The sequence below is a fragment of the Salmo salar genome, chromosome ssa13 (assembly GCF_905237065.1).
Source record: "Salmo salar chromosome ssa13, Ssal_v3.1, whole genome shotgun sequence".
In the NCBI taxonomy this organism is placed as follows: Eukaryota; Metazoa; Chordata; class Actinopteri; order Salmoniformes; family Salmonidae; genus Salmo; species Salmo salar.
In genome coordinates this window covers 20,518,997-20,542,910 of record NC_059454.1, presented here as the reverse complement: position 1 = coordinate 20,542,910, position 23,914 = coordinate 20,518,997, and the positions used below count along the sequence as shown (strand labels likewise).

Below are 23,914 nucleotides of genomic sequence, written 5' to 3'. Positions count from 1 at the left end.
GCAGCCTACACCCCTCCTAGTAGACACTAAACTGGTTAAGAGCAGCCTTCACCCCTCCCAGTAGACACTAAACTGGTAAAGAGCAGCCTACACCCCTCCTAGTAGACACTAAACTGGTTAAGAGCAGCCTACACTCCTCCTAGTAGACACTAAACTGGTAAAGAGCAGCCTACACTCCTCCTAGTAGACACTAAACTGGTTAAGAGCAGCCTACACTCCTCCTAGTAGACACTAAACTGGTAAAGAGCAGCCTGCACCCCTCCTTATAGACACTAAACTGGTAAAGAGCAGCCTACACCCCTCCTAGTAGACACTAAACTGGTAAAGAGCAGCCTACACTCCTCCTAGTAGACACTAAACTGGTAAAGAGCAGCCTACACCCCTCCTAGTAGACACTAAACTGGTAAAGAGCAGCCTTCACCCCTCCTTATAGACACTAAACTGGTTAAGAGCAGCCTTCACCCTCCTTATAGACACTAAACTGGTAAAGAGCAGTCTACACCCCTCCTAGTAGACACTAAACTGGTAAAGAGCAGCCTACACTCCTCCGAGTAGACATTAAACTGGTAAAGAGCAGCCTACACCCCGTCCTATAGCAGACACTAAACTGGCTGACAGTAATATGCCTTTCGGAGCTCCGTTTCAACCGAAGGTTTGCAGTCAATGCACTAATGTTTCTGTTTGATGGATTACTGTATTACATTACGGGATAGAGAGGTCTGAAGTGGGTTGGTTTAAGGAAATTACATTTACAGTCAGAAAATTGTGTGTCAGGAGGCCTTATGTATGTTGTGCTTTTACTGTAGAATGGAAAGACATACTGATTACAAAAATCATTCCACATAGATTGGTTTATGAACACTTACAAAATGGCATAGTGTGAAGCGTCTATTTTTAATAGAGGATAATTCCCATCACTTTTGTTAGTACAATATTAATCTAATTCTAGAAAATGTCTTAATTCATCTGAAAATAGGCATCCCTTGTGATAACAACATGTCTTGGATCAGAAAGCCCCTGAATAGTGTATCTCTTCAGATTCATTTTAAATAACATTTATATGATAGATGAAAAAGATAAGCCTTCTTACCTTGCCTATGATGCTGCCAACCTCCTAAAAATACCAGGGGATAAAAAAAATATATAGATTCCTGAATTAAATTAATACAAGATTCTGAGAAATATCTACCTCTGCTTTCCAGAGACTCCTATCACCAACAGCGTCTTCTTTGTGCTAAAACGACATACAGTGAGATCCAAAAGTATTGGGACAGTGACACATTTTTTGTTCTTTTGGCTCTGAAATCCAGCACTTTGGATTTGAAATGATACAATGACTATGAGGTTAAAGTGCAGCCTGTCAGGTTTAATTTGAGGGTATTTTCATCCATATCTGGTGAACCGTTTATAAATTACAGCACTTTTTGTATATAGTCCCCCTATTTTAGGGGACCAAAAGTATTGGGACAAATTCACTTATGTGTATTAAAGTAGTACAACGTTTTGTATTTGGTCCCATATTCCTAGCATGCAATTTTTACACCAAGCTTGTGACTCTACAAACTTGTTGGATGCATTTGCCATTTGATTAGGTTGGGTTTCAGATGATTTGGTGCCCAATAGAAATGGATGGTAAATAATTCATTTTATTGTAAAACATTTTTTTTATGTAACCTTTATTTAACTCAGCAAGTCAGTTAAGAACAAATTCTTATTTACAATGACGGCCTACCCCAGCCAAACCTGGACGACGCTGGGCCAATTGTGCGCCGCCCTATGGGACTCCCAATCACGGCCGGATGTGATACAGCCTGGATAAGAATAGACTATGTTTCTTAACACTTCTACATTAATGTGGATGCTACCATGATTAAGGATAAAAACTATTTAATTCATTTTAGAAAAAGGCTGTAACGTTACAAAATGTGGAAAAAGTAAAGGGGTCTGAACACTTTCCGAATGCACTGTATTATCAGTATACCGTCTTAACCAAATCTTGCATTTAAAGTTGAAGTCGGAAGTTTACATACACCTTAACCAAATACATTTAAACTCAGTTTTTCACAATTCCTGACATTTAATCCTAGTAAACATTCCCTGTCAGGTAGGATCACCACTTTATTTTAAGAATGTGAAATGTCAGAATAACAGTAGAGAGAAGGATTTATTTCAGCTTTTATTTCTTTCATCACATTCCCAGTGGGTCAGAAGTTTACATACACTCAATTAGTATTTAATAGCATTACCAATTAAATTGTTTAACTTGGGTCAAACGTTTCAGGTAGTCTTTTACAAGCTTCCCACAATAAGTTGGTGAATTTTGGCCCATTCCTCCTGACAGAGCTGGTGTAACTGAGTCAGGTTTGTGGGCCTCCTTGCTCGCACACACTTCAGTTCTGCCCACACATTTTCTATAGGATTGAGGTCAGGGCTTTGTAATGGCCACTCCAATACCTTGACTTTGTTGTCCTTAACCCATTTTGCCACAATTTTGGAAGTATGCTTGGGGTCATTGTCCATTTGGAAGACCCATTTGTGACCAAGCTTTAACTTCCTGACTGATGTCTTGAGATGTTGCTTCAATATATCCACATCATTTTCCTGCCTGATGATGGCATATATTTTGTGAAGTGCACCAGTCCCTCCTGCAGCACAGCACCCCCACACCATGATGCTGCCACCCCCGTGCTTCACGGTTGGAATGGTGTTCTTCGGCTTGCAAGCCTCCCCCTTTTTCCTCCAAACATAACGATGGTCATTATGGCCAAACAGTTCTATTTTTGTTTCATCAGACCAGAGGACATTTCTCCAAAAAGTACAATCTTTGTCCCCATGTGCAGTTGCAAACCATCATCTGGCTTTTTTATGGTGGTTTTGGAGCAGTGGCTTCTTCCTTGCTGAGCGGTCGATATAGGACTCATTTTACTGTGGATATAGATACTTTTGTACCGGTTTTCTCCAGCATCTTCACAAGGTCCTTTGCTGCTGTTCTGGGATTGATTTTCACTTTTCGCACCAAAATACGTTCATCTCTAAGACACAGAACGCGCCTCCTTCCTGAGCGGTATGACGGCTGCGTGGTCCCATGGTGTTTATACTTGCGTACTATTGTTTGTACAGATGAACTGATACCTTCAGGCATTTGGAAATTGCCCCCAAGGATGAACCAGACTTGTGGAGGTCTACAAATTATTTTCTGAGGTCTTGGCTGATTTCTTTAGATTTTCCCATGATGTCAAGCAAAGAGGCACTGAGTTTGAAGGTAGGCCTTGAAATATATCCACAGGTACACCTCCAATTGTCTCAAATTATGTCAATTAGCCTATCAGAAGCTTCTATTCTAATTTTCCAAGCTGTTTAAAGGCACAGTCAATTTAGTGTATGTAAACTTCTGACCCACTGGAATTGTGATACAGTGAATTAATTATAAGTGAAATAATCTGTCTGTAAATAATTGTTGGAAAACCTACTTGTGTCATGCACAAAGTAGATGTCCTAACCGACTTGCCAAAGCTATAATTTGTTAACAAGAAATTTGTGGAGTGGTTGAAAAAGTAGTGTGTAAACTTCCGACTTCAACTGTATATTATTTACATTCTACAGACAAAGAAGAGCAGGAGCACGAGTCAGGAGGGAAATCATATTGCAAAATTATATTATTAAAGTCCAACATTTGAATCTGAATAATTTAACTAATCCCTAAGCATTCATTCCTATATACCTCCAGTTATTCCCATTCAATTACTCTTATATATTCCCAGTTATTCCCATACAATTACTCTTATATATTCACAGTTATTCCCATCCACTCAAACTGTACCTTGCCGTGCATGAGCAGTCGGAGTGTAAGTGTCACACCCAGGCCCCCGTCTCCGAAGTCCTGCTCACAGTTCATAGTGATGTGGGAGTTGCACACAGGGAGACGCATGAACAAGGCTCATCCAATGGTCACGCTGTCAGATGAAGACTGTTGCTCTCTCTCTTCTCTGTCACTCCCCAGTCCTTCAAAGCTCTGCTGAGACAAAGTAAAGGAAATGCCATTCGTTAGACTTGATATCTGTTTGGTATCAATACAACTAGATTTCAATACAAACACTCTTACTCATTTGTTGTGATGTTTTACCTCAACATCTTAATGATGTGATATCAACTAGAATGTCACTTTGCAATAGGAAGACAATGGATAAAATCTCCTGTTTGCATGACAAGACAGAGCCACCATCACATCTCAATCTCACAATGCAGGATGCTTGAAACAGAATCTGAATTCAGTGTTAAATTCAAATTAGTCACTCTCAGTGAGTCCTGCTCCATGGCCATTGTGCTTTCTGTAGCTGTTCAAGGTCTAACCCACTGAACACCTGCATTGTGGGCTTCACAGAAAGTGAGTACAGTATACAGACAGATGTCTATCTCTAAGGTTACCATTATGAACTAATTGAACAGGGCATTGAGGACAGCATAAAGCTCAAACAAGTTCACAATATCCTGTTGAATGTAAGGTTTGCCCATCAATGTGCACATTAAAGCAATATATCTCAACCCACTGATAATGAAGCAGCAATGTCCCATCCTTCTGAGGTAAGTGTAAATTGGTGGTCATCCATAACTAACATGCTGACCACACTGCTCACGTCACGTTGCAAAATACATTTACACATACATGTTATTCAATCATTGCACCCACACTGATCACGCGCGTCAATGAGCATCTGCGTAGCCAGGCGCTAAAATAGAACTTGGATCTATTTGTGATGCTTGACGCACTGCAAGTCCGGCCTCTCCCATCTCCTCATTGGTTTTTAGGAGCATATACCCAAGTGGGTGATTGAAAGATGAACTGAGGTCCATACTCCAGTCCAGTTGTTTGTGCTAAGGCACCTTAAAGTTGGTTGCCAACCGCCATATAAAGTCCAAAGAAGAAGCCTGAAGTCTGCTAGAAACTAACTCTGTTTACCCTTTTATCTGTGGATTAATCTAGTCAGCATCTAAGTCAGAATGATGAAGAAATAATGTGTGAGCAGGCTATTAACTCCCAGCAGTGCTGCTGTCAGCTGCAGGGTTCCAGGCCACTCTGGCTAGTGGGGAGATTGGGCCCTAATAGACAACGAGTGGGTGTTAGTGAGTACAGGATGAGACTGACTGGCCCTTGATTAACTGGTAGCCGACTTCCCTATAATCAGAGAGGTTGGAGAATGACAGCACAAAATGGCCTGGTTTCCTTGGGTACATGGGTCATGCGACAATTGTTCCTTTCAAACATTTTAATTGTAGGTTACAATAGCACTTTGGTTTCAAAAAGTGCATTTAATTAGATTACAGCTTGCAGTTGTTTCAGTTCATCAGCTTATTAAAAAACGGTGCTGTGCTGTACTGTGATGTGCTCCAACAATGTGAAGACTAGGCTGTTGGACACAGAAATAGATAAGCTTCAGCACCAGTGAGAAAGAAAATGGTAAGATGGATGGTGCAGAGATTTGAACATGTTCACCACATCAGTAACAAATGAGACGCCTTTCCCCTGAATCCAGTATGACAGTGCACTACTGGGTACACTGCGTGCATGTCAGTTCTTGTGACATGTTGTGAGTCACCTGGGTGCTCGGCAGTCTAGGCACAAAGGGTGTATAATTAGCTTATGAAGATATTTATGTTTCCTCTTGATTTATGGTGGATTCTGACTGTTGTCAGCCCAGACAGAGTAAGTACAGAGTTGGTTATATAAATAGCTGGCTGCTGCACCAGTAGAAGTAATCAAACTAAGCGCACAATCCCTAAGAGCAAATGAAGAGCTGCAAAATTACCACATAATATTTGGGTGGTTTTGATAAATCATCTTCATCGAGTTATTCTCCAGAGTCATTCACTCAATGCCATTCCAGACACAGCCATTTCAGGAATTAGTAAACGGAAATTGCCCATGTTTTTTTCTATTGGTATTTTCAAGTGATGTATGAAATTGCATTCATTTCCTGAAATGAATTAGAATCAACTCAAACTCTGGCACTGTACTGCAGTCCACATGCACACACACATAGCCCCAGCCCTCTGCATTAACACTAATAATCATACATCTCATTTCTATGATGTTTTTTGAGTAAGTCAGAGCAGTCCAGCTGACGCTGCAGTCGCTGCATATGAATTCTGTTCTGCACTTGTCCCCTGTAGAGTGGCTCGCATATCCCATCGTCCCTGTTTGTTCAAGGCCACTTGTTTTAATAGGAACGCTGCAGACCGTCAGCCAAGTGCATTCCACCTAGCCTTCAATACCCGGTATGCTGCTGCTGGCCTACTGATGAAGACATCACTGAGAAACACAATTGCTCGCTCCGGCTTCAAGCAGGTTCCTTGTTTATTAACCTGCCTCTTCACATCGCTTCATAAATTTTACAAACTGTTTTAGGGCGGCATGTGGGTGTGAATTTTTGTAAGTGTCCATGTTGTTTTTGTGCAGGCAGGTTAGAGTATGTCATATGTGTGGAGATCATGGTTAATCAAAGGGAGTCTGCTGTTTGACAAAATGCTATTCCTCAGAGGCCCCTTCTAGACAGGTTTAATAGCCAGGGCTGCTAGCTATCTGTTTATTTATGTACGCAGTATGCATGCAGAGGCTCTTTAAACCTAACATGCCATCCCTCTCTGACTATCATGTGGTAGCTTGGCTGCTACTTGCCTAAGCCTGTGGTGTCCGATTAATTACCACGGCACAGCCTTGCAATGCTGGCCTGTCAGCATCGGCCAGAGAGCAAAGCAGAGTGGCGGTGATAAGGTATGAACTGGGCTAGAAACAACTTCATCTGCTTTTAAAGAGACACAATGGATTGACTTGACAACATTATCTAGGCTAATTTACTCCTTTATATTAAAGCCTCACACAATTATCTCCAAGATGTTACACAAAATAGTGGCCCTAGGGCTGACTACAGATGAACTGAAAAACAAACATTCCCTCTCTTATCTTTGAAAGAGACGAAATGCAGAGTTTACTCCTGCGTGCATCATGCTCCAAAACACATCTGATTATCATGACACACACATTTACGTAACGGCACGCTAACTTCATTATGCTGTAGGGCACGGCTAAAATGTTAGTGCTTTATTGCATTAGGAGTTAATGGTTGGAGGGATCATTATGTGCTGCTCTCTGGGCTGATAACAAGGCATGTGCTATATGTCTGAGCCAAGGGGGCGGTGTGATGAGCCTCTGAACTAACCCATTCTCAGAATCCCAAGCACCAGTGTTCCAGAATGAACAAAGCCCCTCTGTTCTAAATTAAAACTCAGATCTACTCAGAACTCAGGGCAGGGGAATTAGAGAGGTGCCAGACTGCACTGCAGGATGAGGACAAGGCAGAGGCAGGGTGGACAGCAGCTAAACAGTCCTGTAGCTCTGTCTCTCTGTATGTTCATTGAACCTCACACAGTAGTGTTGCTCTGTCTAATTGGACAGTCTGATGATTGGTTCAACTGTGATTCATTACTTGGGAGGATCTCAATTTTCACAAAAAAAGTAAAAAGTAATAATATCATAAACACATTCCAAGAACCCCAAAATACATGTTACTTTCCTCTTGGTTATTACACTAACAAGTATACCTACTCATTTTTACGCCCCTTCAACAAAAAGTTAAAAATGCCTTTGTTGAATTGTTTTTTCCTTCTCTCCTTTCTTGGAGCGCACATCAAAGACATGACAGATAAAAGCAGCTGTCCTGCCATCCCTCGACAGTGATTGTTTTCTCTCTGTCTGTGTTGGGAAGACCCATTTGCGACCAAGCTTTAACTTCCTGACTGATGTCTTGAGATGTTGCTTCAATATATCCACATACTTTTCCCTCCTCGTGATGCCATATATTTTGTGAAGTGCACCAGTCCCTCCTGCAGCAAAGCATCCCTCCTGCAGCTGCCACTCCCGTGCTTCACGGTTGGGATGGTGTTCTTCGGCTTGCAAGCCTCCCCCTTTTTCCTCCACACATAACGATGGTCATTATGGCCAAACAGTTCTATTTTTGTTTCATCAGACCAGAGGACATTTCTCCAAAAAGTACGATCTTTCTCCAAAAAGTACAATCATTAAACTCCTCCACCGACTCACATTTGGGCTCTGGCACTCTCCGCTGCTGGACCGACAGCTCCCTGTGCCCCCCCCAAAAAATAAATCTTGGGGTTTCTGTGGCCGCGGACCCCGGCATCATCGCTGTCCTTCCACCTTCCTTGGTGTCTCCTTCCAAGGAAGGGTCTCACAACCTCCCATGATTTCCTCCCATGTCCAAAACTCCTTAACCTCCATAACACGCTGCTTGGTCCTGCGTTGATGGGATATTCTGTCACGATCGTTGAAAGGAGCGGACCAAGGCACAGCGTGTGTTGAGTTCCACATCTTTATTTGCAGTGAAAGCTTAAACAATAAACATACAACGACCGTGAACTACATGGTGCTGAATGCACTCACACAAAACAATAGTCCATAAAGCAGGTGGGAACAAATGAGAACTTAAGTATGATCCCCAATTAGAGACAAAGATAAACAGCTGCCTCTAATTGGGAACCATACTAAAACACCAACATAGACATATAACGACTAGAACACCCCAGAGTCACGCTCTGACCTATACACCATAGAGAACCCAGAGGGCTCTCTATGGTTAGGGCATGACAATGACATAATTTTCTGGAATTTTCCATGCTGTTTAAAGGCACCGTCAACTTAGTGTATGTAAACTTCTGACCCACTGGAATTTAGATACAGTGAAATAATCTGTCTGTAAACAATTGTTGTAAATAAAGTAGATGTCCTCACCAACTTGCCAAAAGTATAATTTGTTAACAAGAAATTTGTGGAGTGGTTGAAAAATTAGTTTTAATGACTCCAACCTAAGTGTATGTAAACTTCCGACTTCAACTGTACATGATAACACCCCCGCACCACCACCACATACACAAACACACAAAGGGAGAGGGTGTCCACTTTTAACAAGGGATAGGATAGGCTTTGATCACAAGGTTCTCAGCTGTTGAGATGTTAGAAGGGAAAAAGTCATCTAGGGGCCACAGCAACTGCCATGATGCCTTTAGTACTGCAGATAAGCAATAATAGGGCTGGAAGGGATCAATTCTATTTCAATCCCATTTCAGTAATTTCAAGGGATTAATTGAAAAGAACCCAATTTCAATTAACCTCTGAATTGACAGAATAATCCAGAACCTGAAGATGAATTACTGAATAAAAGCACAACTAGTGAGTTAATGTAAAAAAATGTAAAAAATTAAATAAACATTGCCATTGTTAGAGCAAGAACATTAAATATATTCATAATTCATGTCTTAAATTATGTAGTACTGCCAACGCTATTTCCGAGGGTCAGAGAGACTTCGGCACCACATTAACCAACAGAAAAGTATACACCTCCCTATTTTATAGAGAGAGCAGAGTATCCAACCCAACCAGCTTCTCTTCAGCAAACAACAGTGGTCAGACAGACACTTAGGTTCTAATGGCACCACTCGTCCACTCCAAACCCTAATGAGGTCTATAGGGAACACGCTTCCTCCATTTCCTCTGACATCATTCATACCCATCAAAATGCCCAGCCTGTCACACGCGTCGAAAGGATTGGACCAAGGCGCAGCGTGTTGAGTGCTCATCTTCCTTTTATTATGAGAGAACACTTAGAATAAACAACGCCAAACAATAGTTCCGTAAGGACAACGACTATACGAAAAACAACCACCCACAAAACCCAAAGGAAAACAGGCTGCCTAAATATGGCTTCCAATCAGAGACAACGAAAGACACCTGCCTCTGATTGGAAACCATACTCGGCCAAACCTGGAAAACGAAACATAGAAAATGAAAACTAGAACACATTCCCCTGGAAACAAACAAACCCCAAAACACGCAAAACAACCCCCCTGCCACGCCCTGACCATTCTACTATGGCAAATGACCCTTTTCACTGGTCAGGACGTAACACAGCCTGTCTTTGTGTTGCAGTAGGGTCCAAACATGAGTGAAAGGGTAAAGGCTCTAATTATGAAGGAGAGATAGGGTAATCAAAAGCCAAACGATAAAGGAGGAGAGTTCATTCAGACAGGGTTGACTTTTGGAACAGATAATCCGCCACACAAAGTGAGGATGGTGATAGATTTGATGTTGTCTTTGGCTATATTTTCATAGGTACAATTGGGTACCATAGGTACACACTGAAAGTGATGGAATTGAACCTTAAAGGTACAACCCAGTCTTTGGCTACAACCCAACAGGTTGTCCAGATCCTGATCCACCATTTGGTAAACACAAGTCAAAATAACCTATTTCACACAACCAAACCTTATTTGATATTTTCTGTGTCAGCAGTATGTCTGTAGCTGCAGCTGTACTCAGCCGTTAGCGATGTCAGGGCCATGCCCAGACATATTCAGCATAATTGGAGGAATACGTACCGGCTGGAATGGGTCAAATCGAAAGCGTATGTAAAACTGAGGCCAGTCTCTTTTAACTGCAGTGGGCTCTTTTACTGCAGTGGGCTAAATCAGGGTCATACAGTGTCAAGGGATGGCAGGACAGCTGCTTTTATCTGTCACATCTTTGATTTGCGCTCCAAGTAATCTTAAACAAATATACTTTAAAACAAAAGTATACACCTCACACACATGGTTATTGGCTAAAAAAAGAAGACACCTGTACCATGTCAGATATAGAGTTGAAATGTATTCCATTTTGAGTTTGCATCTAAATATGACACTTTATATACCTCACAGAAGATTGAAAAATAACAAAATAATTTGACATAGAATCACCAGAATTTTGGCATTAAAATAAATAAATAATGTTTATTAATTATGAAGAATATGATCATATATAACTATATTTTTTTACCAGGTAAGTTGATAAGAACACATTCTCATTTAAAGCAACAACCTGAGGAATAGTTACAGGAGAGATGAATGAACCAATTGGAAGCTGAGGATGATTAGGTAGCCATGATGGTATGAGGGTCAGATTGGGAATTTAGCCAGGACACCGAAGGTTAACACCCCTACTCTTACGATAAGTGCCATTGGATCTTTAGTGACCACAGAGAGTCAGGACAACCGTTTAACATCTCATCCAAAAGACGGCACTCTACACAGAGCAATGTCCGCAATCACTGCTCTGGGGCATTGGGATATTTTTTTAAGACCAGAAGAAAGATTGCCTCCAACTGGCCCCCCACTGGCCCCCCAACACCACTTCTAGCAGTACCTGGTCCCCCACCTAGGGACCAACCAGGACCAACCCTGCTTAGCTTCAACAGCAAGCCAGCAGTGGGATGCAGGATGGTATGCTGCTGGCAAATAGCATTAATGAAGTTCCACCCATGAGGCCACTATGTCATTTGACTGCAGGAAAGGGCTAGTAGTTATTTAAGTTTGCTTTGTATTACCAATATACTGTAAGCCCCTATGAAAACTGTGAAGCTTGTTCAGCAAAGTGGAATATAAGTCTATACTCTAGAAATAAACACTCAGTTGAGTTCTAAATTTAAAGACATTAAAGACATTCAGTTCACCCTCAAGGATGAAAAGGTTACTTGAGCATGGCTGCTTTTGACTTTCTCCACAGAGGGGGGAGAGAGAGAGCGAGAGAGAGAGACACGAAGCTGCAAAGAAACAAGAGGCTTGAAATTAAAGACCAGTGTTTGATCTCTAAGCGTCTCTGTCTCCTTCTCTGTCACTTAGACCCCAGTTTTATCTCTCAGAGTCTCTGTCACTTCTAACGGGAGGGGTCAAGCCTCGGCACAGGGAAGACTTCCTTCTTCCATCCTTCCCTCTGTATCAGATCCAGCATTCATCTGGAACTGTGTCTGCCTGCCCAGCCAAACCCAGCCTCCTAGAGAGGGTTACAAGACCCCTGACTGTCTCCTACTTTAGCCAGTTTACTGCCGCAGAGGGGAGTCCAGCAGCCCTGCCCTTGTACACTGCTGGCTGGCCACCTTAGCCATATGATCCTTAGCTCACTGTGTGCTCTTACTGAAGCAGTATATTTAATATGTCATCTGAGTTCATTCTCAGGCAAATGAAGTCAGTGAACATGTTTTCCTGTAGCAGAACCAACAGGGGATATGGGATTGATAAAAAGGTGCTATCTATCGGCTGTCCCTGTAGGAGAACCCTTTGAAGAACCCCCTTTGGTTCTAGGTAGAACCCTTTTGGGTTCCATGTAGAACCCTTTCCACAGAGGGTTCTGCAATAAACCCAAAATAGTTCTACCTGGAACCAAAAAGGGTTCTCCTATGGGGACAGCCAAAGAACCCTTTTGGAACCCTTTTTTCTAAGAGCGCAGGGAATCAGTGAGGGGAAAGTATGCATTATGTCATGCAACTGGTAGAGATATCAATCCATCTCCACTCCTTTGAAAGACATCATCTCCTTAGAAGCACATCAGATGAGATGAAGCTGGAGAGGAGAGAGTGACACCCCTTTGACACTATCATTAGAAGGGTGTGTTTGAGCTTGATAAGTATTATTAGTGAGTTGGGTTGACAACTGATGCCATAAAGTCAGTAGGACACTATGTCATTACATAAAATGCCAGTTGTCTCTGGTTGTCAGTCTGGTGCAGTCCTGTCAGCCCACAATCCATGCTAGCTCATGCATGTGAAACGGATTCGTCACTTGCTAGCAATTAACTGTCTGGTTGACATTCACAATATCAAACGTCTCCGGTGATCACGTGATGACGCCACTTGTAAGGTATTTGCTTTCATGGCATGTCCGATGTCAATATTAAGGAAACCATAGTTCCTCTCATTAAAGCACGAGAGAAGAGAACAACAGAAGGCAAACATCCAGATAGCTATTGATCATTAGAGAGGCCATGTTTATGTGGTGTCAGCCCTTAGCTCTGAGCGGCTGCTTGTTCCAGACACACAGCAACACAGTGTCAGAGGCTGCAATTATGCTGGCTTTGGTTGTATTGGGGACAGCAGTGCCAGTGCAGATGATCTCTATACTGTAGTCATCTAGCATGCTTCAGTTCCGCTCTAATGCAAACTCATCTTTTGAGAATCAGAGATCACTTCGGATGGCTTAAAAAAATAGGGTAATCCTTAACTGGTTTAAAAGAAAAATACTGATACAGCCGGATTCTGTTTTGGGAAAACAGGTTCCTATCTATTAATCAGTAGTTCAACGCTAGCCTTCACTTCCAATGGCACATCTCCTATTAGAGGGCTTGTGTTTGCACCATACATCTTTCTGAATACACTTTGGCATCATACTGAATACACTTTGGCAAGGTATTAACTCAAGCATTTATCCCACTGGACGAAGGCCATTCTCTCTATCTTCAAAATGACATTCCCCCTCTTCATCTGCTCTTTCATCCTTTCCTCCTTCCTCCCTCCCTCCTTCCTCCGATCCAGAGCATGAGTCAGAGAATCTGACACCTCACTGGAGAGCAGTCAGGAGAGGAGAGGAGAGGAGAGGAGAGGAGAGGAGAGGAGAGGAGAGGAGAGGAGAGGAGAGGAGAGGAGAGGAGAGGAGAGGAGAGGAGAGGAGAGGAGAGAGAGAGAGAGAGAGAGAGAGAGAACAAGAGAAAGAGAGAGAGAGAACAAGAGAAAGAGAGAGAGAACAAGAGAAAGAGAGAGAGAACAAGAGAAAGAGAGAGAGAGAGAGAACAAGAGAAAGAGAGAGAGAGAGAGAACAAGAGAGAGAGAGAACAAGAGAAAGAGAGAGAGAGAGAGAACAAGAGAAAGAGAGAACAAGAGAAAGAGAGCGGGAGACAGAGAAAGAGAGACAAAGAGAATGAGAGAAAAAGAGTGAGACAGAGAGAGATATATATATATAGAGAGAGAGAGACAGAGGGGAGGAGACACGGAGACAGGGAGAGACATTCACAGAGACAGAGAGGCAGATCAATAGCTTCCAGAAAAAAGAAGTCAAGAATATGAGAAGCTTGAACTGTGAAGTATGAATAGATTAACTGATCGTTAGATGGACTTTCAGTGTGGACTGACTTTTCCAGCATAGTAGACCTAGAACATATGCTTCAGAACTTTGATTTCATTTGAGAGATTGCTTTCAGTGTATATGTTGTTCTGAAATCTAACACAATAATTTGCCCAGAGAATCCCAAAACAGCCAGCGAGAGACCAACTTACTTTGTAAAAGGACAAACAATACTAAAATACCTTCACATTAAATAGAATGGAATGGCATTCGGCGCCACATACTGTACATTCTAAACCTCTGCCCTCATTCAAAGTAACCTTGCATCATATTGACAATGGCATTACACCCATCATTGGTAAAATACACTTTGCCTCAGTTTGCCAAGCAAGTGCTTGTCTGAGAATGACATACGTACACCAAAAACCACCATTTGCGGTGGGATGAAACACAACGGGTTATTATTACATCAGCTTCAAAACAAACGGAGCACAAATCCAAAAATAGTGCAGTCCATGTTAAATATTTCAGGCGCTCAGCAGCTGAGGATGGGGGGGGAGATAAAAAGCTCCACCCCAGCCGCCGATGCAAAAACACACGCTGATGCAGATGGCTGGTTGAAAGAGAAACCTTCACTGTAGACTGTCTCCACAGAGCAAAGCGGATTACTGCCACTAAGACTCATGCCCTTCATATATACACACTACTCCATCCTCATCACTTACGTTTGAAGTGCTGTGGTGTGTATTGTAGCAGTTCAGCCCCCTCACTGTGGCCCTATGCACTGCTTGTAAGTCTGTCTACATAATAGTGTCTGCTGACTGATTTAAAATACTGCCCTGTATAAACCATCCTCATGGTATTGGAATTCAATCATTAAGTTGGAATTTAATTAAACTTAAGTAGTAGTAGTAGTAGAAGCAGCAGCAGCAGCAGTAGCAGTAGTAGTAGTAGTAGCAGCAACAGCAGCAGTAGCAGTAGTAGTAGTAGTAGTAGTAGTAGCAGCAGCAGTAGTAGCAGCAGCAGCAACAGTAGTAGTAGTAGTAGTAGTAGCAGCAGCAGCGGTGCGGTGGCAGCAGTAGCAGCAGCAGCAGCAGCAGCAGCAGCGTGCTGGTGGCAGCGGTAGCAGCAGCAGCGGTGGTGGCAGCAGCAGCAGCAGCAGCAGCAGCAGCGTTGGTGGTGGCAGCGTGCAGCAGCAGCAGCAGCAGCAGCAGCAGCAGCAGCAGCAGCAGCAGCGTTGCGTGCAGCAGCAGCAGCAGCAGCCCGCGGTAGCAGCAGCAGCAGCAGCTGCTGTTGGCAGCAGCAGCGGTGGTGCTGCTGCTGCTGGTAGCAGCAGCAGCAGCGTTGCGGCAGCAGCAGCAGCAGCAAACAGCAGCAGCAGTAGCAGCAGCAGCAGTAGCAGCAGCAGCGGTGCTGCTGGCAGCAGCAGCAGCAGCAGTTGGTTGCCGTGGCAGCAGCAGCAGTAGCAGTAGCAGCAGCAGCAGCAGCAGCAGCAGCGAGTGGTTGCCGTAGCAGCAGCAGCGGTGCTGGTAGCAGTAGTAGCAGCAGCAGCAGCGTTAGCGGTAGCAGCAGCAGTAGTGAGCAGCCGTAGCAGCGTTGGCAGCAGCAGCAGCAGCAGTGTGCGTAGCAGCAGCGGTGTTGTTGCTGCTGGCAGCAGCAGCGCGTTGCGTAGCAGCAGCGTTGTAGCAGCAGCGGCAGCTGCTAGCAGCAGCCGGCGGTGCTGTTGCTAGCAGCAGTGTTGGCCGCGGTGCAGCAGTAGCAGCAGTAGCAGCAGCAGCAGCAGTTGGTGTTGTTGCAGCAGCAGCAGCAGCGTGGTGGTGCCAAACAGCAGTAGCAGCAGCAGCAGCAGCTGTTGCAGCAGCAGCAGCAGCAGCAGCAGCAGCAGCAGCAGCAGCTGCAGCAGCAGCAGCAGCAGCAGCAGCAGCAGTAGTGTTGCTGCTGGCAGCAGCAGCAGCGCTGCTGGTAGTGAACAGCAGCAGCAGCAGCAGCAGCAGCAGCAGCAGCTGCGTGCTGCTGCTAGCAGCAGCAGCAGCAGCAGCAGCAGCAGCAGCAGCGTAGTGTGGTAGCAGCAGCAGCAGCAGCACCGTTAGCAACACTAGCAGCAGCAGCAGCAGTAGCCCGGCAGCAACAGCAGCAGCAGCAGTGCTGTTGCTGGTAGCAGCAGCAGCAGCTGCTGCTGGTAGCAGCAGCAGCAGCAGCAGTTGGTAGCCAAATAGCAGCAGCAGCGTGGTGGTAGTAGCAGCAGCGGCAGCAGCAACAGTAGTAGTAGTAGCAGCAACAGTAGTAGTAGCAGCAGCAGCAGCAACAACAGTAGTAGTAGTAGCAGCAACAGTAGTAGTAGTAGTAGTAGTAGCAGTAGTAGTAGCAGTAGTAGCAGCAGCAGCAGTAGTAGCAGTAGTAGCAGCAGCAGCAGTAGTAGTAGTAGCATCAGCAGTAGCAGTAGCAGCAGGAGTAGTTGCCATAGCAGCAGTAGTAGTAGTAGTAGCATCAGCAGCAGGAGTAGTTGCCGTAGCAGCAGTAGCAGCAGTAGTAGTATTAGCAGCAGCAGTAGTAGTAGCATTAGAAGCAGTAGTAGTATTAGCAGCAGTCGTAGTAGTAGCAGCAGTCGTAGTAGTAGCAGCAGTCGTAGTAGTAGCAGCAGTCGTAGTAGTAGCAGCAGTCGTAGTAGTAGCAGCAGTCGTAGTAGTAGCAGCAGTCATAGTAGTAGCAGCAGCAGCAGCAGTAGACGACCATGGCCGTAACCTCACCGAGAGTGTCTCATGAGGAGTTGGATATGCAAAAAACACATTTCCAATTCACACGTGCGTATAATACATATTTCTACATGTGGGAAATAGGACAAATATACGCACCCACGTAATTATTATTATTACAAGTAGTAGTAGTAAAACAATCTGTGATTTATTTGACCAAAGAACTACTCTGTAAATACCGCAGAGCAGGTTAGATTGAATTGAGCCCTTAGTGCATCTACAGAGGAGTGATGGGGTTTGGCTGTGCAGGGTGAGGAGCCTAGCAGAGACAAATTAAATACAGGAAAGTGTTGTCATGGGAATCTCCCATCGGCTATGTCAGCTATTCGGGTTCATACCTGGGATAGTGAAGGGAGCAAGACTATCACGTTGCATTTCGCAAAGAGTAACTCCTCATAGCCAAACAAGATGGTCTAAAAATGTTGTTGCCTTTATTGTGCACTGCTCAAGCCTTATGACAAACTGTTCACATATCAATACATTGTAAATCGGTAGTATTTCATAGTGGAGCTCTTAAACAAGGCTCACACATCTTGTCAAAATATGTGATAAAGAAAGCAGTACTTGCAACACAAAATCTATTTCCATTGACGATGCTGTGTGTGTGGGAGGAATTGGAGTCTACACCTAGTGCACAAAACATTAAGAACACCTTCCTAATATTGTGTTCCACACTAACAAACACAGGTTAATGGACTTACTGTAAATACAGGTTAATTGCTACAAGGGTTTTTGCCTCAAATACACAGAGAAAAAAATATGTGTAATATGAAAACCCCTGTGACAACAAATAATACAAGACTGAACATAACCGGCTAACTATTAATGTTCTGCTGTCACATCAACAGGGTTGAACCTTTATATTTTAATACAAGGCATCAGTCTGGACATAATGAGGGATAGAACAATAAAATACAATTGATTATAAACTGGGTGGTTCGAGCCCTGAATGCTGATTGGCTGACAGCTGTGGTAAATCAGACCGTATACCACGGGTATGACAAAACATGTATTTTTACTGCTCTGATTACGTTGGTAACCAGTTTATAATAGCAATAAGGCACCTCAGGGGTTTGTGGTATATGGCCAATATACCACGGCTAAGGGCTATGTCCAGGCAGTCCGCGTTGCGTCGTGCGTAAGAACAGCCCTTAGCCGTGGTATATTGGCATATACCACACCCCGTCGTGCCTTATTGCTTAAAATGAATCTTTGAATAAAATCTGTATGACTCAGTTTAGCTTGTATCCCTTTCACCTAATAAGCCTGCATCCTTAAAAACAAATCCTCTCAAGACATACACATCCCTTCTCCTCCTTTTCTGAAACACTATTAAAGAGATTCTCTGGAAGAAAACAGTCTCTTTAAAACTAGGGATTTAGTGTCTTATTGAGGTAAAACAGTAATTATTCTCAAAGATTATCCATGTATGAACTACACATTGACACATTCGGCCCAAAGCAGGAGGTTTAAAAAGTACTTTCTTAGTCACCAAAGCACCGGAGCATGTCTTTAACCAGTCACCATACAGATGGCCATGGTCTGCAGCTTATGATAATTAAGCAGAGCTACTGTCTACTGTACTGTATAGCATTACAGAGACCTTGTTGACTTCACCCCCATTTACTAGGACAGTACTTTTTCTCCCTGACGGTGCAGGCAGGGCCTGGTTGTAAATGAGGAAGAGTATTAGCAATTCCCAGCCTTTGGAGAAGCATGTGTCAGGCCTAGAGTCTGTTATTTATGAGTCCTCTCAGTCCTCAGCCCTTCCTCTGCTGCTGCTGCAGAGATGCTGCTTGGGATTCATTATTGAAGAGGCCCTTCCACTCCTTATTAGATCTTAGATTTTTGGAGTGCATTAAGGAATTACATTCAGACTGAGAGCGTCAGCCATGCCTGATGGTCTCTCTCCCTCTCTGAGTGAGTAGTGAGCCTCTGTCTCTCTCTCTTTCAGAAACAGACAGACAGACATACAGGCACGGAAAACATGATCCTTCTCTCTGTCTTTCTCTCTCCCTCCCACTCACAAACAAACACACGCACGCATGCACGTACACAGACACACACACACAGTTCTGTCCTTTATTGATCCTCACGATCTGCCAGGGAGAGTCTGGCTCACGCATCTCTATGGGGGTATTCTATCCTATCCTCATATTCCCTCAATGAACAAGCATCCCTGATAGAGAATGACTTAAATCAGGAGCTAATACTGTGATTTCTGTGTGGGAACACTATATAAGCATGCATTAATACCAGGTCACTCTAAAAAATGAGGATCTAACCCTCAAGAGATCTCCTGGTAGAATTAGATCATGTTAAAAACTCAGCTTGCAGAAAGATGAGATAAGATAGATAGAGGAAGGTAATCCAGATGACTAATATAGGATCATTGATATGCATGATTTATGTCTCTCGTCATACAGGTTTCCAGCAGTGTAGGATTTACCAAGCTGAAAACAGACACAAAAACAGAATACAGGAAGCTCTGTTCATCTCCAATTGCACCAGGGAGTGTTGGTTTGTACCAAGCTTTCTCTAATCAGACGATCCACATGTGGATGTTATTTCATTGACCTTACTGTCCTGGAAAGTCCATGGTGATTGACCCACTGAAATCCAATGGTGCCTTTTGTGCTATGATTGGCCTAATTTACTAGGTGTGGAAGTCCTTGATACATCTGGTAAACACACATAGAATGTCATAGAAAAATAAATCATCAACATTTTAGAGGACTTTGAACAGTATTAAATATCCTGTTTGTGCGCGGCTTCAGTGTGAGATCCAAACCTCTAATGCCAACGTCAAGCTGATTTTTTATATTTGTCGAAGCATTGCAGCATTTTGACAAAGGCCAAATTATAAATATAAGTGAATGCTCAAATATCACTAAAACATTTTCCAATCTAACTAGGGATTTTGTACACGCCTGACTGTGACTGTTCACTGTAAAGCTTCTGTTGGATTACAATTCTCCTAAATAGAAAAAGGTTGAAGAAGGTTGAGAAACAGTGAGCCTACAGCGCAATGAAACAAATGATGGTTGACACACACACACACACAATGTAACAATACTGTCCTGTGTATTTCAGAGAATCCACAACATCAGAATTGCTGATTAAAATAAATACTTGGTTTAAAACAATTGCATAAGTCAAATGATAAGTGTTTTTGGTAGCTTGTTCTGTACACAATAACCCTGTTTGTTACCCCTAGTTGTACCTAGTTAGGCTATACAAAAAACTCTTGCCATTCTCTCTCTGCTTAGGAGAATGCCAAGAGTGTGCAAAGCTGTCATCAAGGCAAAGGGTGGCGACTTTGAAGAATCTCAAATATAAAATGCATTTTGATTTTTTTGGTTACTACATGATTCCATGATATTTCACAGTTTTGATGTCTTCACTATTATTCACTATTATTTGATGTCTTCACACCACTATTATTCACATTTATTCTACAATGTAGAAAATAGTAAAACTAAAGAAAACCCATAGAATGAGTAGGTGTGTCCAAACTTTTGACTGGTACTGTATAAACGTAACATGCAACAATATCAATGATTTTACTGAGATACAGTTCATGTAAGGAAATCAGTCAATTGAAATAAATTAATTAGGCCCTAATCTATGGATTTTACATGACTGGGAACGGGCACAGCTATGAGTGGCCTGGGAAGTCATAGGCCCACCCACATGGAAACAAGGCCCACCCACTGGGGAGCCAGGCCCAGCCAATCAGAACGTATTTTTTTATTACAGACAGAAATACTCCTCAGTTCCATCAGCTGTCCAGGTGGCTGGTCTCAGACGATCCCGCAGGTGAAGAAGCCAGATGTGGAGGTCCTGGGCTGGTGTGTTTATACGAGGTCTACTGTTGTGAGGCCGGTTGGACATACTGACAAATTCTCTAAAACAACGTTGGAGGCGGCTTATGGTAGAGAAATTAACATTCAATTCTCTGGCACCAGCTCTGGTGGACATTCCTGCAGTCAGCATGCCAATTGCAAGCTTCCTCAAAACTTGTGGCATTTTATTGTGTGACAAAACTGCACATTTTAGAGTGGCCTTTTATTGTCCGCAGAACAAGATGCACCTGTGTAATGATCATGCTGTTTAATCAGCTTCTTGATATGCCACACCTGTCAGGTGGATGGATTATCTTGGCAAAGGAGAAATGCTCACTAACAGGGATGTAAACAAATTTGTCCACTAAATTTGAGAGAAATAATATTTTTGTGCATATGGAAAATTTATGGGATCTTTAATTTAACCTCATGAAACATAGGATGATCACTTTACATGTTGCGTTTATCTTTTTGTTCAGTATATAAATACATATGTGCCAAAATCAAATTCTGATGGTGGAATCTGAAGTACAGTTTTTCTTGGCGCACTTCACTATACATTTGGGTCAACTCATTATTCTTTCAGTCCAGCCAGAGACCAATCTTTGTGTAGCTAGAACTGGCCTAGGCAGCTGGGTCATCTTTCATTATCATAAAGACGTCTATTAACAAGGGGCCAATTGTCTCCTCATTCCCAATAAACTAGCCTACTGTTGTTCATTGAACGCATCTGTCGGGATTGCAGCATATGTCGTGGAGTTCAGCCCAAAAGCAGTGTCTTTACATAGCAACAACCATTTCAGGTTTCTTTGAATCCTGTGTGTATGCAACACATTTTAAAAAATGTAATTTTAATGTCTAAAAATGCCTCGACCACATTTATGCTAGACTATAAAAATAAAATTAAAAATACCATGATAGTCAGAAAAAGAAAGGTGTTCTGTCATGTATTTAAAATATTATGTGGTACACATAGACATACGCTACATGAATGGTCCAATATACACCTCAAGGGAGTTTTCTATCACTAATTGAAATAGTTCAGCATTTGAGAATAGGAAGACACAGCAAGACATTACATGAGAGGTGTTTGAAGTTGAACAAATCACTGCACATTCACCAGAAAAATAACAAGTGACCGCTTGAATCAATAATACAAAAATCGTATCTTACCTGATTACATGCAGGGTCGTCAAGATTTCCTCTAAAGTATCCCCATGAATCTTTAAAAACCGAGTTTTGCATCCACATTAGATTCCACAGTGTTCTGATACGGATTCTCCTCCCTGTATCACGCTGAAAGAATAAAACGGGACTGAGTACAAGGCGCCTGTGCGTGGAGAGGGGGACGGCTCGATGGTGCGTGATGCATGCGGCTCAAAACGAATGACAGACTACACTTCCGGACCGCTATGATTACCAAGGTGAAGGTTTCAGTGTGTACCCTACAGTGCACTCTGGGTAAAAGACTCTGTCCAACTATCTAACCACTCCTGACTTCGCTGGTGATCTGTCCCCCGAGCCTGTGTGATGGCTATCCCATGGGACCCCTGCAAAAATTCGGCGACATCTCACGCTTCCCGCTGTGCGTCGCATGACCAATCAGGCTTTTCGATTGATGGGACCCTAATTGTCTCGCATGTTGAATAGGATGACTTTTAAAATGTGCTTGTTCATAAATGACAATAACTGTAACCTTTGAATAGCTTCATATAGCTCCTGGGAAATAATGATTCATACTGTATGTTCAGGCCGTGGAAATTGGGACCTGTACCCATCAGTTCACAAGGCTTACTTGATGGCTTGCATTCTGTTGATGTAAAAAAGCTTTGGCGAAGTTAAAACTAGTAAAAGGGTTGTGGAGGTCTGTTGTGTGCGGTCCAGAATTATGACTGTGCTATCATACTATTTGCCCTCATATACTGCCATCTAGTGAATGTCTCAGCTATTGTTTTGAAAAATGTCTACGCAAATTACACTGTAACTTTTTATTCTGCTAATACAATAACATTTCATTGCACATTCTTAATTTTCTATGGATCAATTTAGAGAGTTACTATATGATATGGACTTGAATGATGTTGTTTAATGATGTTTAACTCTGTGGAATGTGATTTCATATCAAATAAAAGTGTATTGGTCGTGTACACATATTTTGCAGATGTTATCTATCGCAGGTCCAGCTAAATGCGTATGTTTCTTGCTCCAACAGTGAAACATACCTAGCAAGTAACGTTAGCAATACGAAGCAATAAACACAAATCCCCAAAATAAAATTAAGAAATTAAGAAATATCAGAACAAGCAACATCAGAGTCCAAAATACATAAATATAATTCAAAGGTTTTCATTTTTAAAACTATTTTCTACATTGTAGAATAATAGTGAATAAATCAAAACTATGAAATAACACAAATGGAATCATGTAGTAACCAAAAAAAGTGTTAAAATAATCTAAATATATTTTATATCTGAGATTCTTCAAAGTAGCCTTCCTTTGCCTTGATGCCAGCATTGCACACTTTTGGCATTCTCTCAACCATCTTCATCTGGAATGCTTTTCCAACTCTTCTTGAAGGAGTTCCCACTTATGCTGAGTAGTGGTTTCTTTGCAGCAATTCAACCATGAAGGCCTGATTCACGCAGTCTCCTCTGTACAGTTGATTTTGAGATGTGTCTCTACTTGAACTCTGTGAAGCATTTATTTGGGCTGCAATTTCTGAGGCTGGTAACTCTAATGAACTTATCCTCTTCAGCAGAGGTAACTCTTTTATTTTTATTTTTATTTTTTCACCTTTATTTAACCAGGTAGGCCAGTTGAGAGCAAGTTCTCATTTACAACTGCGACCTGGCCAAGATAAAGCGAAGCAGTGCGACACAAACAACAGCACAGAGTTACACATGGAATAAACAAGCGTACAGTCAATAATACAATAGAAAAAGTCTATATACAGTGTGTGCAAATGAGGTAGGATAAGGGAGGTAAGGCAATAAATAGGCCATAGTGGCAAAGTAATGACAATATAGCAAATAAACACTGGGGTGATAGATGTGCAGAAGATGAGTGTGCATGTAGAGAAACTGGGGTGCAAAGGAGCGAAATAAATAACAGTATGGGGATGAGGTAGTTGGATGGGCTATTTACAGATGGGATATGTACAGGTGCAGTGATCTGTGAGCTGCTCTGATAGCTGGTGCTTAAAGCTAGTGAGGGAGATATGAGTCTCCAGCGTCAGTGATTTTTGCAGTTCGTTCCAGTCATGGCAGCAGAGAACTGGAAGGAAAGGCGGCCAAACGAGGAATTGGCCTTGGGGGTGACCAGTGAAATATACCTGCTGGAGCGCGTGCTACGGGTGGGTGCTGCTATGGTGACCAGTGAGCTGAG

At 42.7% G+C, this 23,914-nt stretch overlaps 1 protein-coding gene across 8 annotated transcripts in view; it reads right to left on the bottom strand.

Moving 5' to 3' along the window:
* The window catches only part of LOC106566672 (poly(rC)-binding protein 4), a 67,690-nt gene extending 45,651 nt beyond the window's left edge, over positions 1-22,039 (bottom strand). The window contains exons 1-3 of one of the 8 annotated variants that reach the window (XM_045693029.1): positions 21,704-22,039; positions 3,821-4,015; positions 1,190-1,234 (exon numbers count right to left, since the gene is read on the bottom strand). In XM_045693029.1, coding sequence (XP_045548985.1) covers positions 1,190-1,234; positions 3,821-3,928 — 153 coding nt within the window. In that variant the 5' untranslated portion in view covers positions 3,929-4,015; positions 21,704-22,039. Of the gene's footprint in view, positions 1-1,090; positions 1,115-1,189; positions 1,235-3,820; positions 4,016-21,703 lie in introns of all 8 variants that reach the window. The other 7 variants (XM_045693028.1, XM_045693030.1, XM_014134931.2 and 4 more) reach the window with 7 other exon arrangements.
* Between the last annotated feature and the right edge of the window lie 1,875 nt (positions 22,040-23,914).